This window comes from Drosophila gunungcola, unplaced genomic scaffold (genome assembly GCF_025200985.1).
Source record: "Drosophila gunungcola strain Sukarami unplaced genomic scaffold, Dgunungcola_SK_2 000145F, whole genome shotgun sequence".
Lineage (NCBI taxonomy): Eukaryota > Metazoa > Arthropoda > Insecta > Diptera > Drosophilidae > Drosophila > Drosophila gunungcola.
The window spans coordinates 133,457-152,829 of NW_026453306.1; the positions used below are offsets into that span (position 1 = coordinate 133,457).

At 35.8% G+C, this 19,373-nt stretch overlaps 4 protein-coding genes and 1 long non-coding RNA gene across 5 annotated transcripts; 3 read left to right on the plus strand and 2 right to left on the minus strand.

Moving 5' to 3' along the window:
* Positions 1–253: 253 nt before the first annotated feature.
* LOC128265677 (uncharacterized) lies at positions 254–3,894 on the minus strand. Its single transcript, XM_053001861.1, has 2 exons — positions 3,743–3,894; positions 254–899 (listed from the first exon to the last, which is right to left on the minus strand). Exons 1-2 carry the CDS (start codon positions 3,773–3,775, stop codon positions 423–425), a joined length of 510 nt encoding a protein of 169 aa, XP_052857821.1. The 5' UTR covers positions 3,776–3,894; the 3' UTR covers positions 254–422.
* Positions 1,729–2,694, plus strand: LOC128265678 (sarcocystatin-A). The gene is made up of 2 exons (XM_053001862.1): positions 1,729–1,969; positions 2,414–2,694. Exons 1-2 carry the CDS (start codon positions 1,782–1,784, stop codon positions 2,610–2,612), a joined length of 387 nt encoding a protein of 128 aa, XP_052857822.1. The 5' UTR covers positions 1,729–1,781; the 3' UTR covers positions 2,613–2,694.
* Positions 3,794–8,532, plus strand: LOC128265680 (uncharacterized). Its single transcript, XR_008268902.1, has 3 exons — positions 3,794–3,879; positions 5,840–5,962; positions 8,396–8,532. It is a non-coding gene; the product is annotated as an uncharacterized LOC128265680 (long non-coding RNA).
* On the minus strand, positions 6,749–9,468 carry LOC128265679 (uncharacterized). Its single transcript, XM_053001863.1, has 3 exons — positions 9,307–9,468; positions 8,526–8,799; positions 6,749–6,986 (listed from the first exon to the last, which is right to left on the minus strand). Exons 1-3 carry the CDS (start codon positions 9,367–9,369, stop codon positions 6,940–6,942), a joined length of 384 nt encoding a protein of 127 aa, XP_052857823.1. The 5' UTR covers positions 9,370–9,468; the 3' UTR covers positions 6,749–6,939.
* Positions 9,469–9,632: 164 nt separating this feature from the next.
* LOC128265672 (SET domain-containing protein SmydA-8) lies at positions 9,633–16,912 on the plus strand. The gene is made up of 3 exons (XM_053001854.1): positions 9,633–11,144; positions 15,339–15,473; positions 15,747–16,912. The coding sequence occupies exons 1-3, from the start codon at positions 10,293–10,295 to the stop codon at positions 16,275–16,277; spliced, it is 1,518 nt and encodes a 505-aa protein (XP_052857814.1). The 5' UTR covers positions 9,633–10,292; the 3' UTR covers positions 16,278–16,912.
* Positions 16,913–19,373: the final 2,461 nt, after the last annotated feature.

Genomic DNA, 19,373 nt, shown 5'->3' on the forward strand with positions numbered 1-19,373 from the left:
TAATTTAATAATAATTTAAATCTATGTGCTTTACTGTCTTTCAAGTTTGTAATGCAAATGGGCTATACCATTTTGTTAGTATGGAAATATTTTCTGTCCCCTCTGCTTACCATTTCATTTTATATTCGGCGTATTTTACCAAGATAACATAATTCCTTGACTTTTTGAAAATTTCTTAATTTCAAGAATAATAGATATTGCAGTAGCAGATTCCATGGCCTTGGGTTAGTTTTAAGTCCATGTTTTGTATTTAGTAGCTTAGAATTTTATTTCTTAGGTATAGGAATTTGGTTTTCAGGGCTTATTACAGGGAAAATTTCCTTTATTTCCGGAATAGTGGATGCAGCCGTAAGTTTAAGGTAATTTTTAAGGTAACTTTAAGGACATGTTTAATATGTTATTTCTTAAAACAAGGAATTTTTTTAGGCATTTCCATTGATGACATCGGACATGTGGCGCTTGTACCAGTCGCCCACTGGCGTGGCCATCACACAGGTGAATGCCCGGAAGCACCAGTCGACCACTGCCTGGGATTCCGATACGGAACCCGATCCCGAACCCGATTCCCTGGACCTCGTCTTCGCATTGCACCCGTTGATGGCGGGCAGCGCCTGCTCCACATTGAGGCGTCGCTCGCCGCCGAAACTCTGGATGATGCGCTCTGCCTGGAACCCGGAGGCGTCCTGCCAGAGCTGCAGCCGCGCCCAGAAGCAGTGCAGGTAGAGGCGCACGTGCGGCGCGTCCTCGTACTGCATCTTGTCCAGCTGGAGGCGCTGGGCGGGAGTGAGGGCACGGGAGCACTGATCGCGGGCCCGCAGCAGGGCCAGCGACTGCGAGGAGCGGATGGCTGTGACCTTGGGCGGTGCCACGCCCACCAACAGCAGCAGTGGCAAAAAACACTGAAAACAACACATAGAAAACGTAATGTGTTAAATGATTTTTTACGATTTTTTACGATTTTTACGATTTAATGACCGTAGAACAGCATTAAAAATCCATTTGTGACGAAGTTCATTTCATTTAGTGACGAAGGACACCAAGAGCGAAATGAAAAAAAAAATATTGGGACGATCGCACATTCAACACACAACATTTCCGATAGAAAAGTTGGTGACGAATAATGATTAAGCAAACGATTTTGCAAAATGTTCTTATTCGGCACGCTGCAAAAGTTCTTGGTGGAAGCGTGACGAAGTAGAAGATTTTAAACAGTGCTTTTCTTTTTTTTTATCTAATGTCAAATAGTTTTTTGTCACCAAATTTGTTATAATGAAAGTGAAAGGATGCCTTTGTTTCTTTTTAATTAATTACAACAATACTATAGATTTGTTGGCTTTAATTAATTTAGCCTAGCCATTTTAAAAAATTTAATTTTTTATGTAGCGTTAATAAAACTGAAACCATTTTCGCTTCTAATTTTTATGATACTGCTTAAAGTACTTGTTTTTGTATTTAGCAAGAAGTCGTTTTTGTTGTGATTTTGTTAAACATTTTAACATGTGAGGAAATGAATTATACATTTTTCTATAAGCAATATGAGACGTACTTTGTGGCCTTGGCCATCTAATAAATCGGTCAGTGAAACCGAAAGCCTTATCACTCGAAAAGAGGGCAAACATGAGCCAACCGATGCGATAATCCCCCGAAAAATATGCTCGCTAATTAGGCTCGCTGGGATGCCGTCTGGACTAATCTGGGGGGTACTCCTATAAAAATCAATGCATTCCCGGGCGATCCACCACTTTGTCTTCGCGCCGCAAGCAACATTAAAGCAATCCACAATGTTCGTCGCCAAGATTTTGCTACTGTGCACCGCCTGCGTGCTGGTCAGTGCCACGCCCCACGGATTTGGGGGACCCATGATTGTGGGCGGCCCCAGGACTCTGGAGGGTGAGGATCTGGTCGCGGCCCAGCAAACCCTACAGTCATCCCTGACTAAGCTGGCCTCTGGCGATGGACCCCACTACCGGTGAGTAGTCAAAACTACTTAGCTAAGTCTTAGTGTTGGAGAATACCCAGGTACTTATGGTATATTTTTAAATTTATGCGAGTATTTGATCTCCTAGGTACAGATCGTTGTTTGGTTTCGAATTTGCTCAATTTATTTTAGAGTATTGCTTACACCTTCAAAACCCGTAGCTCTAAGTCACAGTGTACCTATAGTACCTAGACACTTTAACTAGGTACATTACCAATAGGTCAACAATTACCTCTTAAATGACCTACAGATTTTTGTGTACACTACAAAAAAGCTGAGCTATTTAGGTACTGAAATATTTATATTTATGTTTTTCTTTCAAAAGTTTTGATCTCCCAAATACCCTGTACTTTGTCTAGTTCAAAAAAAAAAAAAAAAAACTAGTCAACTTTTCTAACACTGCTAACAAATATGAATAATTTTTGTGTACTTTAGCATCTCAAGGATCCTTTCGGCATCGGTACAGGTAGTTGCCGGCTCCAAACACGTTTACTCCGTGGAGCTGATCGACAACAAGGGTGCCACCAAAGTGTGCGATGTGGAAATTTGGTCCCGATCCTGGCTTGAGAACGGAATCGAGGTGATCTTCAAGTGTCCCAACGAACCAGAACTGGTTAAAAAACACAGTGCATAAATAAATGTTATTGTTTAAACCTTCTTGCAACCGAAATGCGTCTCTATTAAACAAAGCAAAACAAATTGCCATTGATAACTGATCTGCACCTAGAAATCGTTTTGTCTTTAAGGGTACACTGGTAAAAAAGGAGCAGATCCAAATATTTCGTTCTCAATTTAAATGTTTTTCGCTTTGGTTTTCATCCATTTTGGTTTTATGGGTTTTTTAAATTGTTAAATACTCAATTTTTTGTTTGGCAATTATCGGAATTGATTTTAAAATCTGAAAATTGTTATTTAAATTTAAACCATGTTTAACTTTAATAGAATGCCTATTTTAATTCTAACATTTTGCACATTATTTATATATATATATATTTTAAAATGAAGTCTTGCAATTTAGTATGCAGATATGTGGATATTTATTTTTTCCGTTCTTTGTTTTTTATTTTATTAAATATAATATTATTATTATATTATATTATATTATATTATATTATATTATATTATATTATATTGTATTATATTATATTATATTATATTATATTATATTATATTATATTATATTATATTATATTATATTATATTATATTATATTATATTATATTATATTATATTATATTATATTATATTATATTATATTATATTATATTATATTATATTATATTATATTATATTATATTATATTATATTATATTATATTATATTATATTATATTATATTATATTATATTATATTATATTATATTATATTATATTATATTATATTATAATATATTATATTATATTATATTATATTATATTATATTATATTATATTATATTATATTATATTATATTATATTATATTATATTATATTATATTTACACACATTTCAAGTAGACTTTCTGCTAGCTATTTTTGGTTTGACTAAGGGTATTTTCTAACTATTACCCTCGATTATTACTTTGGGTAACCTTTGCTTTGCCTGCAGTGATCCAATAAAACTAGAATAACCGCAGATGCATGACCTATGTGAATAATTAATAATTCCCTGAATCTCCGCCTGCAGCCGGTTTGTTTGCCCATACAGACAGTTGTAACAGTTGTAAGTGGGCCATAAGTGGGCCATAAGTGGGCCATAAATGGGCCATAAATCTCATTTACTCACCCTGAGCAACCAGATCCGCGATCGCCGTGCCATTCTGATGGAGATCTCCACCGTTGCAGTCGCAAAGCTGGACTAAGTTCTCCAGAAATCGGTGGGGTGTCGACACCCCTATCGGCTTGGATATGACTTAACTTGAGGTTACTTTAAATATATCCATAAAAAAAAAAATCAAAATGTTTAAAGAATACAATTTAAATCTTTAAATATACTTACACCGTCAAGTTAAAATAAATATCGGACTATTGCATTTTAATGATTTTAATGATTACTTATTATAATTAGTTTTAATACAGGTATGTAAATTGCGGTTTTCACAATATATATTTTTGATTTTTCACTTACTGTAAATATTTGATATATCTGCAAATTTCCATTTTAGGCAAATATTGAAATTCTTGCGCTATGGCATCTGCTTTGAAAAATGAAAATTATAAAAAAAACGAGCACTTGGGAAATCGATATCTGCTTAGTTTTTGGGGCGAAATTGGCAGTCACAGCTGCCGTTCATCATCTGTTTTATGTTAGCACATAAGTCGCCGATATATATATATATATATATGTGTGTGTGTGTGTGTAGTATATATGGATCATGATCATCCGCAGATCATGTGCATATGGAACGCAGCAGGAACATTTTCGTAACATTCCACGGCCGCAATTGGCTTGTAAACAAGTTTTTCCCTGCCACATCTCGTCTCGTCTAGATCGGACTTTTCTTCAGGTGTGGACTGGGAATCGCAGGCCAAATCCCCATCCAAATCCAAATTCAAATCCAAATCCAAATCCTCACCCATATTAACAGCCTCAGCAACAACTACATCCGCTGAAACCAGAAAACATGGCCTTTTCAAAAGCAAATCAAATCGAATTCGATTCGACAGACAACCGCAAACGAGAGCAATAAAATTGATTGCGTTTAAGTGTATTAAAATCAAATGCGAAATTCGCCCAAAAAAGACTTTGGGGGGCTTTGAAAATGTCCATGCCGTGTAATTGGCATTGAGGTGAATGAAGTTTGGCATTCCCCTGATGACCGCCATCTGCCCGGTAAAATATAAAAAAAATATTAGGAAAATAGTAGACTCATCGGTTTTCAAGATCTTTGTCACTGCCTCGAAAGAAAGGTTAAGTTTCAAATTAAATTATAAATTTAAGTTAGTTTCTTACTTATTCCCTTAAAATAGCAATACAATACGTAAAATTTGGCTCATAAGCTCACTGCCAAAAAGTGTGCTATACAATGCATGTTGATAAATTACAAAATATAGTTTGTTAAAATATATAGTTTTCTTGCACAATAACAGGTGGAAACATAAAAAACAGTTTAATTCGTTACTTATTATTATTATTATTATTATTATATTATTACTAAAATTATTTTTTAATTTTTGTTTATTTCATTAAATGTTACCATGCAATTTTTAAGGCCATATTCGAATTTAGTATACCGCATACTGATTTTCTATAATTTTTTATTTGAGATTAGATAAAACTGGTAAAACCTTATCAATTTGCAGCCAACTATTTATATATTTTTTTAATTTCAGCGATGTTTTATTTCCTTAACAAATAATTTATATGTAGTATCATAGCGAAATTGCTTTCCACCCAAGGGTAAAATAATAATTAACAAAACATATAATTTTGGCTACAGCCCTCATTTTGATTTTACTCGTGTCTGTGTTCTTAGAAAGCAATTCAACTGAAATCGAGTGCGTTATGAGGTAAACAACACATTTCCATTCATGTCTGATGATATAAAAATAATATATGTTTGAAACACTATTTAAATAATGTGTAACAATATAATATTAAACGCAATGCAAAGTAAATTGCATGGTTAAATATTGAAATATTTGAAACACTCTGAAAAATATTCCATTTTAAATTCATTGAATATTGAATATGGCTTATATAAAAAATTACATTTTCAAATATTAAAATTTATTCCGATATTAATCAAGTGAAATGATAAAATAAACTTTTATACTTCCAGACTTTAAGCAAACGAAAACTACAATAAATGAAAATCAATGCAAAAAATATTTAAATTGAGTACTAAATACTTATATTTAATATGTGTTTTCTTTCTTACAGTGTATATATGTGACATATCTCCAATCAGCAGCATTACTCTTCCATGGCGAGATCTTTCCGCTTGCAGTGGAGCGGGCAATATGGCACTCCGATATCTTGTACTCGTAGTACTTTGCTCCATGGGTGAGTGGTACGGAAATATAGCGGTTCATTCAACGGCAAATTTGCCGCCATTGCAGGCACCCTACCCCCTACCCCCTTCCCCTTCCCCGCCCACAGGCCACGCCCCTCTGCCTGTTGTTCGCCGACGTGACAAAGTCGCGCAAAAATTTTAATTGCTACGTTTTTTTTTTTGTCGGCATCGGTCTTCGTCGTCGCATTGCATTGCACATTTTTGCCTACCTTAAAATTATAAGTAAAATTAACAATTTTTAATTGACTCTGAAAATTAAAGAGGAGGAAAAAGCACAAGTTTTCGGCCAACAACAGGAAAAGCGGGGAAAATGGCATACATTCGGTTTTCAGCTAATTTTCATAGATTATTTTCGTGCGACCATATGCCCGAGGGTATTTTTTCGAAGAGGTATAATGGACTCTCAACTAAAAAATATTTTTCAATATTTATATAAACAATAAACAATTTATTACAATGCATATAATTTGTGAGGCATTGCAAACAGCTTTTAATTATTAATTGCTTACAAAATTCAATTCAAATTCAAAACTCATACGTAAGAGTGATTTTTAAACATATAATCGATATTACCTAAGAGTGATAATTACATACAGTTAAATATCACTCATACGTAGTAACCCTTATACGTTTGAATATCACTCATACGTAACGTATGTAATAAATTTGTATTTTTATTTAAAATGTTTTTCTTTTTAAGTACTAAGATTTATTTAGTTAGACATTTTAAAGAATTTGCTCACTAAATAATATTTGAAGGGTATTATTAAGTTGATTTTCAACGTTGAATAGGCTTTTATTTGCTTTTCTATTTTGCAATAAATTGTGCAAATATTATTTAGTATAGCGGCTGCCGCTCTCTTCTTTTTTCCCCCTTTTTTTTTTAGTTGCAAGTGCAGCGATTGCAGTGTTTTCATCTCGATTAACTTGTAATTAGTTGCCCCTTTTTTCCACCGCATTTCCATTTTCAATTCCATGCTGACTTTTCCTCACAGCGGAAGCGCAGGTCAAAAGCTGAAACAAAAATATATATTAATGCATTTCTTTGGTCTCTTTTTTTTGTTTTTCTACATTATTTTTTTGGGAATGGGATTGGATGGAAAATGGGATATTCCGCGGTGGCAACTTTGTGACACGGACGACGACATGGCCAATGGTGGCGCCAAATTCCTCATTGCCAGCGGAGCACAGCAAAAACGCGTCAAAGCGCCAATAAATTGTTGTTTTCCTTACTTTTTTTTTTGGCTTTTTTTGTGTTTTTTTTTTTTTTGTGATTTAAGCATATGCATATTTTGCAAGCCATTTGAATACATCGAATTTTATTATAATATTTTAGTTGGTTTTTTTTGTTGCGACGCTTGATTTGGTTGGCATTATTTTGCATTTCATTAAATTAAAGTTGCTGCTGTCGGAAGGCGAATGCGGAATGGTTGACCAATTTGGCCATGCATCCGATGCCTTCGATGCCTTCGATGCCTTCGATGCACGTGAGTGTTCTTCGTCATTGCTGCGGCCCAGGGGCATCGAAGTGGGTGGCCAAGGGGGTGCCGAAATAAGTGACGAAAGGGATGTCGAAATAGGTGACGAAAGGGGCGCCGAAGGCAGTGGCCAATTAGCAATTTGTCGAATTCATTAAGTTGCTTTTCTGGCACTTGCTCGACTCGTCATCATCACAAAACATCCCAAATGAAAACAGAATCTCAGATTTTTAGCAGGGCAACAACAAATTATATTAGCAATTTTTTTAATCAGTAATTGAAAACATCATCTGAGAAGCTCTTAAGCAACAATCCTGCATAAATTAAAACTTTATTGGTTTGGTATATATACGCATGAAAAATCTATAATGCAATTAAGGCTATCAAAAAATGTATTATTAGTTTACAAAACAAAGCATGATTACTGACATATATGTGACCTATGGATCATGCACCTATCATCTTGTTGATAAGACTAAAAACATAATTATTTTGAGCATGGTTATCGACGATTCCAATCAAAATAAACAATTTTTGTGTTCTTAACAATTGTGATCGTGGGACACTGAAAGGGCAACCGACAAGTGATTTTTAATGAAGAACCCAAAAAGATAAGCAGCTTGTCTCACAGAACATTATGTTGTAGTAGAATCTCTTCAGCTATCGTCTAATTTCAAAAAGTAATTACAAGAAATGCTTTTGATTTGGATTCAAATATTTAGAGCACTGATTTTAATTTGAAATTTTTGAATAATATTATTCTTAAGCTGCAAATTGAAATGTTTATAAAATAAACTACAGTAGTTCTTTAAAAATAAAAGTCTGCAATAAAGATTTCTGCCTGGCATAAAAATGCAGTAAATCCAAGGCAATCGAAGTTTTCAACACAAAAATGAATCGGGTTTTGAACATATATATTTGAATATTGGTTGTCCCATATTTCAGGGCTAGTGCACGGCAGCATTGAACACTGTGACAGCCTGGTGTGGCGGGCATGTATTCCGGTTATGGAACTTGGGATCGTTTCCAGCGAAATCGGGTTAAATCGAGTGATTAAGCCACCCCAGACACTCACCCGGAGGCTGATTGCCCCGAACTCTGCCGGATCTCTGCCATCCCCCCTTGCCATCCGGCGGAGATCGTTCATCATCCACTGATGGGCGGCATTCTTGGCGCAACTCCAGAGCGCTGTCAGAAGTGCACAAATCCATGCCGACATTCCCGAACACTCGTTTCGAGTGTACGGATATGTGTATCTGTACATCCGCCGGCCGACAAGTCATCCATCCATATCCATCCGTCCGACCATTCAACTGCACGGCGCAAAAATATCCAAAATGTCCAAATTTCTTGTTTTTGAGACAAAGAAATATGTCGATAGGAAGAATGAATTAAGCCGATTTCATTAAAAAAATTGAAGAAAAAACATTTTCTAAAATGTGTTGTAATAAAATGGATTTAACCTTTGACCTTTGTCATAAAATTAAAAATAAATATACAAAGTTAAAGCAATTTTCGAATACCAAATGCAAATAAAATTGTGAGTTCTTAAATTAAATTAAAATTATTATTTAAATATTATTATTATTAAAAATTATTAAAAATAATATGCATATAAAATTAAGTAAAAAAAAGATATAATTGTCTATATATTAGTCTTAAATACAAACCAAAGCAGTTTGCAAAACCAAACGTTATAAATGTTAAAAACATTTTTAAACTATAGTCTAAAATTGTTAACGTTCTTATGGCAAATAAATAAAATATAAAAATTTTTATTTTACTTTAAATTTCTAAGACGTTTTTCCACATAACTTTTGTACATTATGTAGATACGATATTTTTACTTATCATACCTCTGAAACGGCCCATATAAAAAAGAAAACGATTTTTCCGAGTGCCTCCGTCAAAGCAGACATGCAACAATGTGCTGTTCATCAATCCATCCAAGTGGACACCAGGATTTGAATGGGGATTGTCTCAGGGGCTCCTGCTCCCTGGGTCTCCCCCCTTCTTCGATCCTCCCCGAAGCAATCACCAAACAAATCAGGGGGCGATCATCGTTGAAATCTCGTTGAGCAGCCAGCGATCATCGGCGGTCGTCGGGTTGCGGCACTCGGCTTTTCGACGAATTTTCAGCTTTTCGCCAACTTTTCACATAAAAATCATGTAAGGCTGGAAAACGGCGACAGTTTACTCACGGCAGTCGCGAAACACGCTCCCAGGCAGAAAAACCAATCATCATCAGCTATATCCAGAGATCGGTGCAGATCGGTTGAGAACTAAACTAGTTAAAGAAAAAACTAAAGTTAAAGAAAAAATAATAATAAATATCAGAGATTATCTGTATTTGGTGTAGATCATTAGATCTAAAGTATTTGGAATTTACTGAGGAACTCAAAGAGATTGTGTTAAAAACCGATTAGATTTAAAAAGGAAAGGATTTAGATATATTAAATCCAAAGTATTTTTAGTATCGTTGCTCATTTGGAATTGTTTAAATAATTAAAAGAGATTGTTTTACTACAGCGGTGATTGACTTAACAAGGATTATTTGATTTTGGCGTAGATCATTAGACATAAAGTATTTATATACTGGAATTAATTAAAGAACCAAAAGAGATTGTGTGAAAAATAAAAGTAATAATAAAAAAGTAACTATTTTGAGTTTGGAGATCAGTACTTATAATATAGATTGATCTGTGATTGCACAGCGGTGAATCGATTTAATCATTAGAAAGTGACTATATTTTTGTTTGAGTGCCTGCTGATTTGTGTGAGTGTTCGTCCAATATCCCATATACCAAATCCCAAATCCCAAATCCCACATCCAATATCCAATATGATCTGCCCGAAACGCACCTCGGAGCTGCTGGACCTCCATTTGGCGCCGTTCAAGGACAAGGATCCGGCCTGGGAGGTGGGCGTGTCGAAGATCGCGGGCCGCGGGGTGGTGGCCACCAGGAGCCTCAAGCGGGGCGAGATCATTTTCCGGGACAGCCCGCTGCTGATTGGCCTGGCGGCCCACGAGGAGGATGCCCTGAATGCGTGCAGTGTGTGCCTGAAGATGCTGCCCGACACGCGGTTCATGTGCCGCCAGGGATGTGGCCTCCCGGTCTGCAGTCTGTGCGCCAAGAAGAAGCAGCACAAGAGCGACTGCGACCTGTTCAAGTCGTGGGCACCCAACGAGCCGGACGTGGCCAACTCGGTGATCATACGGCTGCTGTGCGTGGCCAGGGCCATCAATCTGAGCAAGGAGCAGAGGGACCTGATCTACTGCCTGCAGGCGAACCTCGACAACAACCACCGCACCGAGGTGCGCAACGCGGCCAAGTGCTTCAAGCACTTCCCCACCGACAAGAAGCTGATCGAGATCATGAACCGCACCGTCGCCGTGCTGCGCACCAATGGCTTCGACAAGACCACCGACCGCACCAACGACAACCAGGAGTTCAACTACCGGGCCCTCTACCCGCTCTTCGGCGTGGTCAACCACGACTGCATTCCCAACGCCTACTACACCTTCGAGGACAAGACCAACACCATGCTCGTCCGCGCCGCCGTCGACATCCCCGCCGGCTTCGAGGTCACCACCACCTACACCAAGCTCTTTGCCGGCAACATCGCCCGCCACCTCTTCCTCAAGATGAAGAAGGGCTTCACCTGCAAGTGCCCGCGCTGCTCCGATCCCACGGTGAGTGAACTGTGGCTGCTTAGCCCGAATAACTGAATGTATAAGATGTCTTCAAAAGAAACTACAGACAGATTTAAGGCTAAGCATCAATTGCATACACCCAGAGAAAAACCCCCTGGTAAAACTAAACGTTGAAACATTTCAATGTGACATTGTTTTTCAAATACAAACTTACTTAAAATAAAACACCTTTCCACACTTGGATTTAACCATGCTTTTTCTCTGGGTGTACCGAATAGTATGACCCCTATCCATTTTAGTTCAGTTGCTATACCAAAGAGTCTGAAACTGTAGTCCAAGGCTTTGTGTACACAAGTTTTACTTGGATACTTTTGTTCTATTAATTTAATACTCATCATATTGACACATTTTTCCTAGCTTAGTTTCTATGACAATTTTTTTTTTTTTGGGTGTAGGGGTTCGCTGATCAAAATGTTTAATAAATTTGATGAAACAAATTAAATAAGCAATATTTTCATTTGCTGTAATTTAGTAATTATGTGTTTCTTAAGAGCTGGTTAGTTTTTCTGAACTTTACTTCTTATTTAAGAATATAATTCAAGATATTTCTGAGTTGAAATCTAATAAAATAATACCTTTGAGCATTGGTTTGCTTAGGGTCAGTAATATACAGTATATTCTCTATAGATACTTGGTAGTTACTCCAATTTTTGCTTGTGATTACTTATGACCCCTTTGGGAATCAAAAACGTCCATGTGCATAGTGATTCCTCAAAAGAGCTCTTATTTTGGGCATCTTCTTGGCCAAAAACCACTTGGCCAGCAATTCAAAGATCAGCCCCTGCCCCCAAAGTCCAAGTGATGATCGATGGGCCAGCTGAATAAACTGTTTAACCAATTAACCAATGAAATAATCAAGCATCTTTATAGTTTCACTGAATTTCATTTCTTTGCATTGTCTTTGCGTTTTGAAGTAAGTGATTTAATTAGATTTTCGCCCATTTTTGGGGCCATGATCCAATGATCCATCAAAGAAGACAATTTGCGAAGCTGGCCGACTTTTTGATTTTTGGGTGCGCAAAAATTTCATTAAGGATTTCCTGTGCCCATCAAAATTCATCCGAAAACAATTAAAGACTAGATCGGCCAGATCGATTTTTGCCCGCCACACTATTATTATTACAATTTGTGGATTTTGTTGTTTTTGGCCATCGATTGATTTCCTCCCCACGATGTTCTCATTTCCCCGGTTTACCCCCCCATTTTCCAGCGCAACAAGTGGCCAACAAACAGCAACAAAACATGGCTATAAACAATTTTGTTTATTTTTAACGGACCGAAAACAATTCAATTAAATCACAAATAAATAGATGGATTCCAAAAAGCTTTTTAATTCGCTTGGCAATCATTTCAAAAATTCCTGCAAAGTTTGGAATAAAAAAAAAAAATTAAATAAAATTCAATATCAAAACTCTCGGTTTTCATATAAATGTTTTCATATATCTTTGTGGCATTTTGGTTTGGCGGAATTCTCAGCTCATATTGATTTGATTTTGATTTTGATTTTCGCTGCCCAAATTTCAGCTTTTGTCACATTTTTTCTCATGTTAATATATTTTTTATTCGGCTCGCATCGCATTGTTGTTCTTTTTGCTTCAATTTGTTTCTATATGCATATAGAAACAGATTTTCTTGGCCATGGCCACATATAGCGCCTCGGATCGTAATTTCCCGTTTGACATTCGCCGAGAATGCGAGGCGCTCAACACACAGAGGCCAAATAATGAAGACTACGAGTCGAGTGTTATGCCTATAGAAAAACCCTCGGAATCATCTTAATTTAACCATAAAGAGACTATAGAAGATGTCTTTGTGTCGTAAATATGGGCTGGTGGCCATAAAATGCTAATAAAAATCACCCGAAACAGCTGAATCTGGCCAAAATAAACATTTACTACTTTTCAATATCAAACAATATTTATCACAAAAAAAAAGACTTTTATTAATCCCAATTTAAAACTTGCAATTTTCACCGCTAAAAATTTGAGACAAAAAATGGTTCTTATATATATCTTAAAACTGAAAATTGGTTTTAAATCTTAGGTAATGATGAGTAATTCAATTGCAATGGTATTACATTACATCTTTAATTACAATCTAGATTGGAGATTCTTTCCATGAAATCTGAAGTTTATATACCCATGCAGCTTTGCATAAATTAAAAAAACTGTTAAGCCAATATATTTTTACTTTTTGCGTAAATGTTTAAAATAAAGAATTCTTCAATTGTTACATATGTTACTATAAAGTTAAAGCCAGAATTCTAAGCATCTAAGCTTTTTTCTAGGGATGCTGATCAGGAATATACTTTTCTTTATATTATAAAGTTTATAATACCCTCTGCAAGGTTAAAAAAAAAATATGTATTTGTGACACTTTAAACATACTAAACATATTTTCTTAACAAAGTTTCTTCATTTACGGAATCCAATAAATTGCCTATTTGTAAAATGTCAAAAATAGCCTCGACTGTTCTTAGTTTCATGCCCTTGTATGTGGCACGTGTTGATGTAATTAATTAAAAATATATATTTTGAACTATAGTTCAGCGAACTCCAGCAAAGGGATTTTATTTTTATTTTTATATTTTTATGTTTATAGATTTCCTTTGCTTCAAGTGTTCATCATTCGCTTTCCGCTTCGGATAAACAAAATGTTCAATTACAAGCATTTGGTTTGTGTAATAAATAAAATAATAATTCCCAAATAAAGAATAATTCGTAGAAATACAAAAATGTTAAATTAAAAATTGCCTTAATCAAAAATGGAAACACTAGTAAAAAAAACGTAGTAAATTAAAATATTTTAAAATAAGGTCATGCAATTTAATATGCATTGTATTTTATATTATGATTTTATATTTAATTTAAATAGTATATATATATATATATATATAGTATATTCAATGGTGAGACATTTGTTGTTGTTATACAATTTTTAATCAGTTCTATATCAAAAGAGTGGATTTTTTGTGTCTATGCTGCAGTCTGCGGATCGGAACCATTAATTATCTGAGTTAATTTACGAGCAAGCAAATTGGGCGAACGATTCGGATTGGGAATTTTATGCCGATGACGTGGCAGTCTTAACGAACAACCTGTGTGTGGATATGGATATGGATATTTATCGATCGCACGAGCGCATATTAAAACGCACACGGCACAAGCGACATCTTCTTTTATTTATTTATGTGTCAATCTCGCGGATCTCGCTGTGGATATACTACAATATATAACTATATATTTTTTTGGCTGAGCATATTCATATCGCAGCAGATATGATACACGGCGATCACTTGTTGTGGAGGTGGTTCAATCGGATTTTCGGATTATTTTTAGCTGGAATCGGAATCCCAGAAATGCGAAAACGATTTTTTCATTAGCCAAGACATTTGGCCCCAATGATTCACGCGCCAAATATCCCAAGTGTTGTGCCAGTTCTCAAGTGATCGATGGGCCGGCAAGTGTGCCGATTATCGATTAACAATGAGACCGATAATTATGTGTCGATCACCCAATAATATGGTCATTAATTCGGTTGAATATCTTACTTGATATTTGTTTCCGAAAATCACTTTAAAAAAAGTATTTTCATTCAGCAGCTAGAATGTGAATAATAATAAGATAATGAACGAAGGATAGTTTCGCGTTTTTCAAACACTCCCTACACTGATAAGATAAATATGGTTCATATTTAAATTACATTTTTGAATGTTAAATCAATTCCATATATAGTCAAATACACAATTTTAAAATATGAAATTTACTACGTTTTTTTAACCAGTTTTTTTTAAATAATATATCAATTTATTCAAAAAATCAGCTCTTAAATGAAATTAATATTAAGGCTTGAAAGTTTTAGATAAAACATATCTTTAAGAAACAGTACAAAAATTAATGTATTATTTACTATATTCTAGGGTTTTCTAAACACTATTTGTCTTGATTGACTAAAACTTCTTACAATTACTTTAATCTCAAAAGGAGATATTAAGAAAGAACAAAACAAGTAAATATTTAGATTTCGGTGGTCAGTTGGGTTTCCCTACTCAAATGCAAACACATTTTTGTAGAAATTTTTTTTTTTAATTCTAAAAAACATATATGTATTTATAAGGTAAAATCGGTGCTTGTATTCAACGTCTCACAATTGATCCCCTTGATTCGATTGCAGGAGAAGGGCGCCTTCATCTCGGGCCTGTACTGCCGGGACACCAACTGCACGGGTCTGGTGGTGCCGGAGATCTCCGGGCTGCCGCATCCCAACTGGAACTGTCTGGAGTGCAAGCAGAAGTCCACGCATGCGCAGGTTGGTTCAGAAAGTATTTATTTACTTATATTATTTGACAAATCAAACATTAAAGAATAACTGAAAGTTCAGTTTTAACAAGTGTGTCTTGAAAGTTATATATTATAAGTGTGAAGAAGGTCATATATAGTTTAATTACGCTGGACAACTAAAACGGGACTTTGTAAGAGGTGCTGGCTTCTTAATTTATTTAAGACCAATAATGAGAAACAGTTTGCAAGCTAATCTCAAACAATTTCCCCTAAAATCGAATGTTATTCTGTTGTTTTGCAGATGATGAAGTCGCAGGACTTTGCCAGCGGTGCCATCAACGCCAAGGCCAACTCGAATTCGCTGCGGACACTGGTGCAGTACCTGAACGAGAAGAGCGACAGCTTCATCCCGAGCTCCAACTACGTGGTGGTGGACGCCAAGATGTCCGTGCTGCAGCGCCTCCAAGTCGGCAGGGAGGACTGCTCCGAGGAGCTGGCGAACAACACGCGCCTGCGCTACAGCCGCGACATCACCCAGGTGATGGACAAGCTGGGCCTGGGCGACAGCCTGCTGCGCACCCAGCTGGAGGAGCTCCTCCGGCGCGAGGAGGAGCGCCGGGCCAAGCGGCTGGCCGCGGAGGAGGCCGCCAAGCAGCAGCAGCAGAAGCTGGCCGAGGCGGACAAACTTTTGGAGGCGGCACTGGCCAAGGATCAGGCGTATCAGGCGGATCAGGATCAGGATCAGGATCAGGCTCAGGTGGGCACATCGGCGGGCACAGCCGATCCTGGCACAGCACCTGCTCCTCCGCCAGCTGCCGCCGAGCTGGCCTAGGTGGTCGCTGCACAATGACGCACTTTTCCCGGACTCGAGGGGCTTTTCTTATTTCTTTACTATACTCTATTATTTGATAAATACTTAAAATACAGATGTGTGAAAAACAAGGGTCATAAAATGCAACATACTTTCAAAGAGAATTTACATATTTTTAAAATTATTAAACAATTAAATATTTTAAACAAAGCTCTGTAAAAAAAATGGTCATAATGGTCTTTCAAAAATAATTTTATTTATGTTTTTTTGGACCAGTTACAGCAGCAAAGCTCTTGCACAGAAATAAAAAATGTATATTAATACCCATTTGAATGTTAATTTTAACGTTATTCATTGTGAATATCAAATTTGTGCTGGTATTTTTTTTTTCTTTGTATACCTGTGTTAAATATAATGGTCATAAAAAGAATGATTTCCAGTTTGTGTATTATCATTTATGTTTTTTTCGGGCCAGTTACAGCAGATAAGCTCTTATACAGAACTATTTAAACATAACATTTTCGGGATTAATACGTATAGTCCTCCAACAGTCCTCTGGTCACCTCTCCTAGTTCTGTGTTGTGTGTACTAAACTTAATAATTGCATCTGTATTTGTATTTGTATTTATTTATAATAAATTACAAATTATACTCGACGAGTGCTAAATTCTGGGAAAAGTCTGCCAAAATTGTGTGTGCTCGTTGAGACTTGGGGCTTTGGAATCGTTTTGTCAAAACGTTTTTTAATCCATCTAGCTAGAAATATTTGCGAAATCATAACGAAAATACCCAAAGTTTTGGAGGAGGAGTGATGATGTGTATTCATTAGTTTGTTGTTTCAAAATGTAGGTGAATTTTTTTTTAATTATAAAAAAAAACATTGAGTTCTAAAACCATTGCCCTGCTCTTTAAGAATTTAAGTTCCATTAATTTTTATACCCTTGCAGAGGGTATTATAATTTCAGTCAGAAGTTTGCAACGCAGTGAAGGAGACGTTTCCGACCCTATAAAGTATATATATTCTTGATCAGCATCACTAGGAGAGTCGATCTAGCCATGTCCGTCTGTCCGTCTGTCCGTCTGTCCGTCTGTCCGTCCGTTTATATGCAAACTAGTCTCTCAGTTTTAAAGCTATCTGCATGAAACTTTCCCAAAAGTTGTCTTTCTATTGCAGGTAGTATATAAGTCGGAACGAGCCGGATCGGACGACTATAGCATATAGCTCCCATAGGAACAATCGGAAAAATAAATGAAAAAAAATTATAACTTTGCTGTTTTTTAATTTTTTGTTTAGTTCTTCGACATATAGTAATGGTAAAATATTTCCGATTTACGGTTTAAATTTCATCAAAATCGGACGACTATAGCATATAGCTCCCATAGGAACAATCGGAAAAATAAATGAAAAAAAATTATAACTTTGCTGTTTTTTAATTTTTTGTTTAGTTCTTCGAGATATAGTAATGGTTTAATATTTCAGAATTACGGTTTCAATTTCATCAAAATCGGACGACTATAGCATATAGCTCCCATAGGAACAATCGGAAAAATAAATGAAAAAAATTATAACTTTTCTGTTTTTTAATTTTTTGTTTAGTTCTTCGACATATAGCAATGTTTAATTATTTCAGAATTATGGTATAAATTTTATCAAAATCGGACGTCTATAGCATATAGCTCCCATAGAAATAATAAAAATATATAAAATAACTATCTAATAATTGAGCTGCAAATAATCATAGTTTCAATGTTTTTTTTTAGCACATACTCAAGTAAATCATAATTTAAATGTTTTCAAAAGTATTTAATTAATGCAATAGCTGCAAGGGTATATGAACTTCGGCTTGCCGAAGTTTGCTTTCCTTCTTGTTTTTATTCGTTTAAATGAAAAGTGACCTTGTTAAAAAGAGATTCTGCAAATATTATGGATTATTCAAAAGAGTTTTTAGAACTATTTGCCAAACTGAAAGTAAATAAATCATTTGAAGGATCCTAAGATATGGCCTATAAAAACAAAACATTACAGGAAAGTAAGTAGTTTTTTTTGGCGATCACAGGAAACAGAAAACAATCCACCAACTTTGTATGCCTTATTCATACATTTTTAATTTCTTGCCATTTAATGCGATTTGCTTTTGCTGCCATTTGTTTTATTTGCCATTAAAAGTTGCAGTCGACAGTATTTTGGGCGACCGTTAAAGTTGGCGGCCGTATCTATTTTTGATCGTAGCAGGCCAGCGACGCCTTCACAACCGCCTCCCGCCGCTTTACGATCGAGTAGATATATATAATATATATATATATATGTGCCCGATATACATATAGTCATAATCATAAGTTTATACGCTGCTAGTTGTCTAATGCGAATTGGCCATTTGCCGCATTCAATATTCGATTTGATTCAGTTTTGCCCCCGTAAACTGCTCATTAAATCGAAAATCGTGTACGTGAAGATAATTAAATAAATCTGCGGAATTATCAGAAACATATTCAGCTGGATATGTGGATATATATGGTCTATAATGGATATAGATTCCTGTTCAGCTCGGCCCCACCTGTCTCATCAATTTGTTCGAGAGCCTGTGTCGATGTCATCGCGTGATCTTAATAGATGGCTGTGCGAGAAGATATAGTAAGCCGATGTATATATATATATATAGATGTTTCTATCTGTATCTGTATTTGTTTTTCTATCTGTATTTCTATCTGTATCTCAACCTGTATTTCAATCTGTATATATCTCTATAGAGATATCTGTATCTACATCTCTATCTGTATCTGGATCTGCAAGACAATAACATTAAAAGCTCGGCAAAAGCGTAGCAGATATCCAAACAAATTTGAGAACTCAGAAATCATAAATAAAATTATAATAAAAATGCCAATAATTATGCGGCATATAGCTGAAAATAATGACCCAACGACATGTATCTATCCGTCCATCCAGGTCTCTATCTCTGGCCATCTATCTAGCTGTATGTCTATATCCCCGATATATGTATATATAGTACTATATATCGGGGCCGACTTGTCGCCAGATGAAAGGAGCTGGTCGCATGTGGCTGTTCTAATCACAAATTGCTTTTAGCCCATGATATTTCTTTTTTTTTAGTTCTG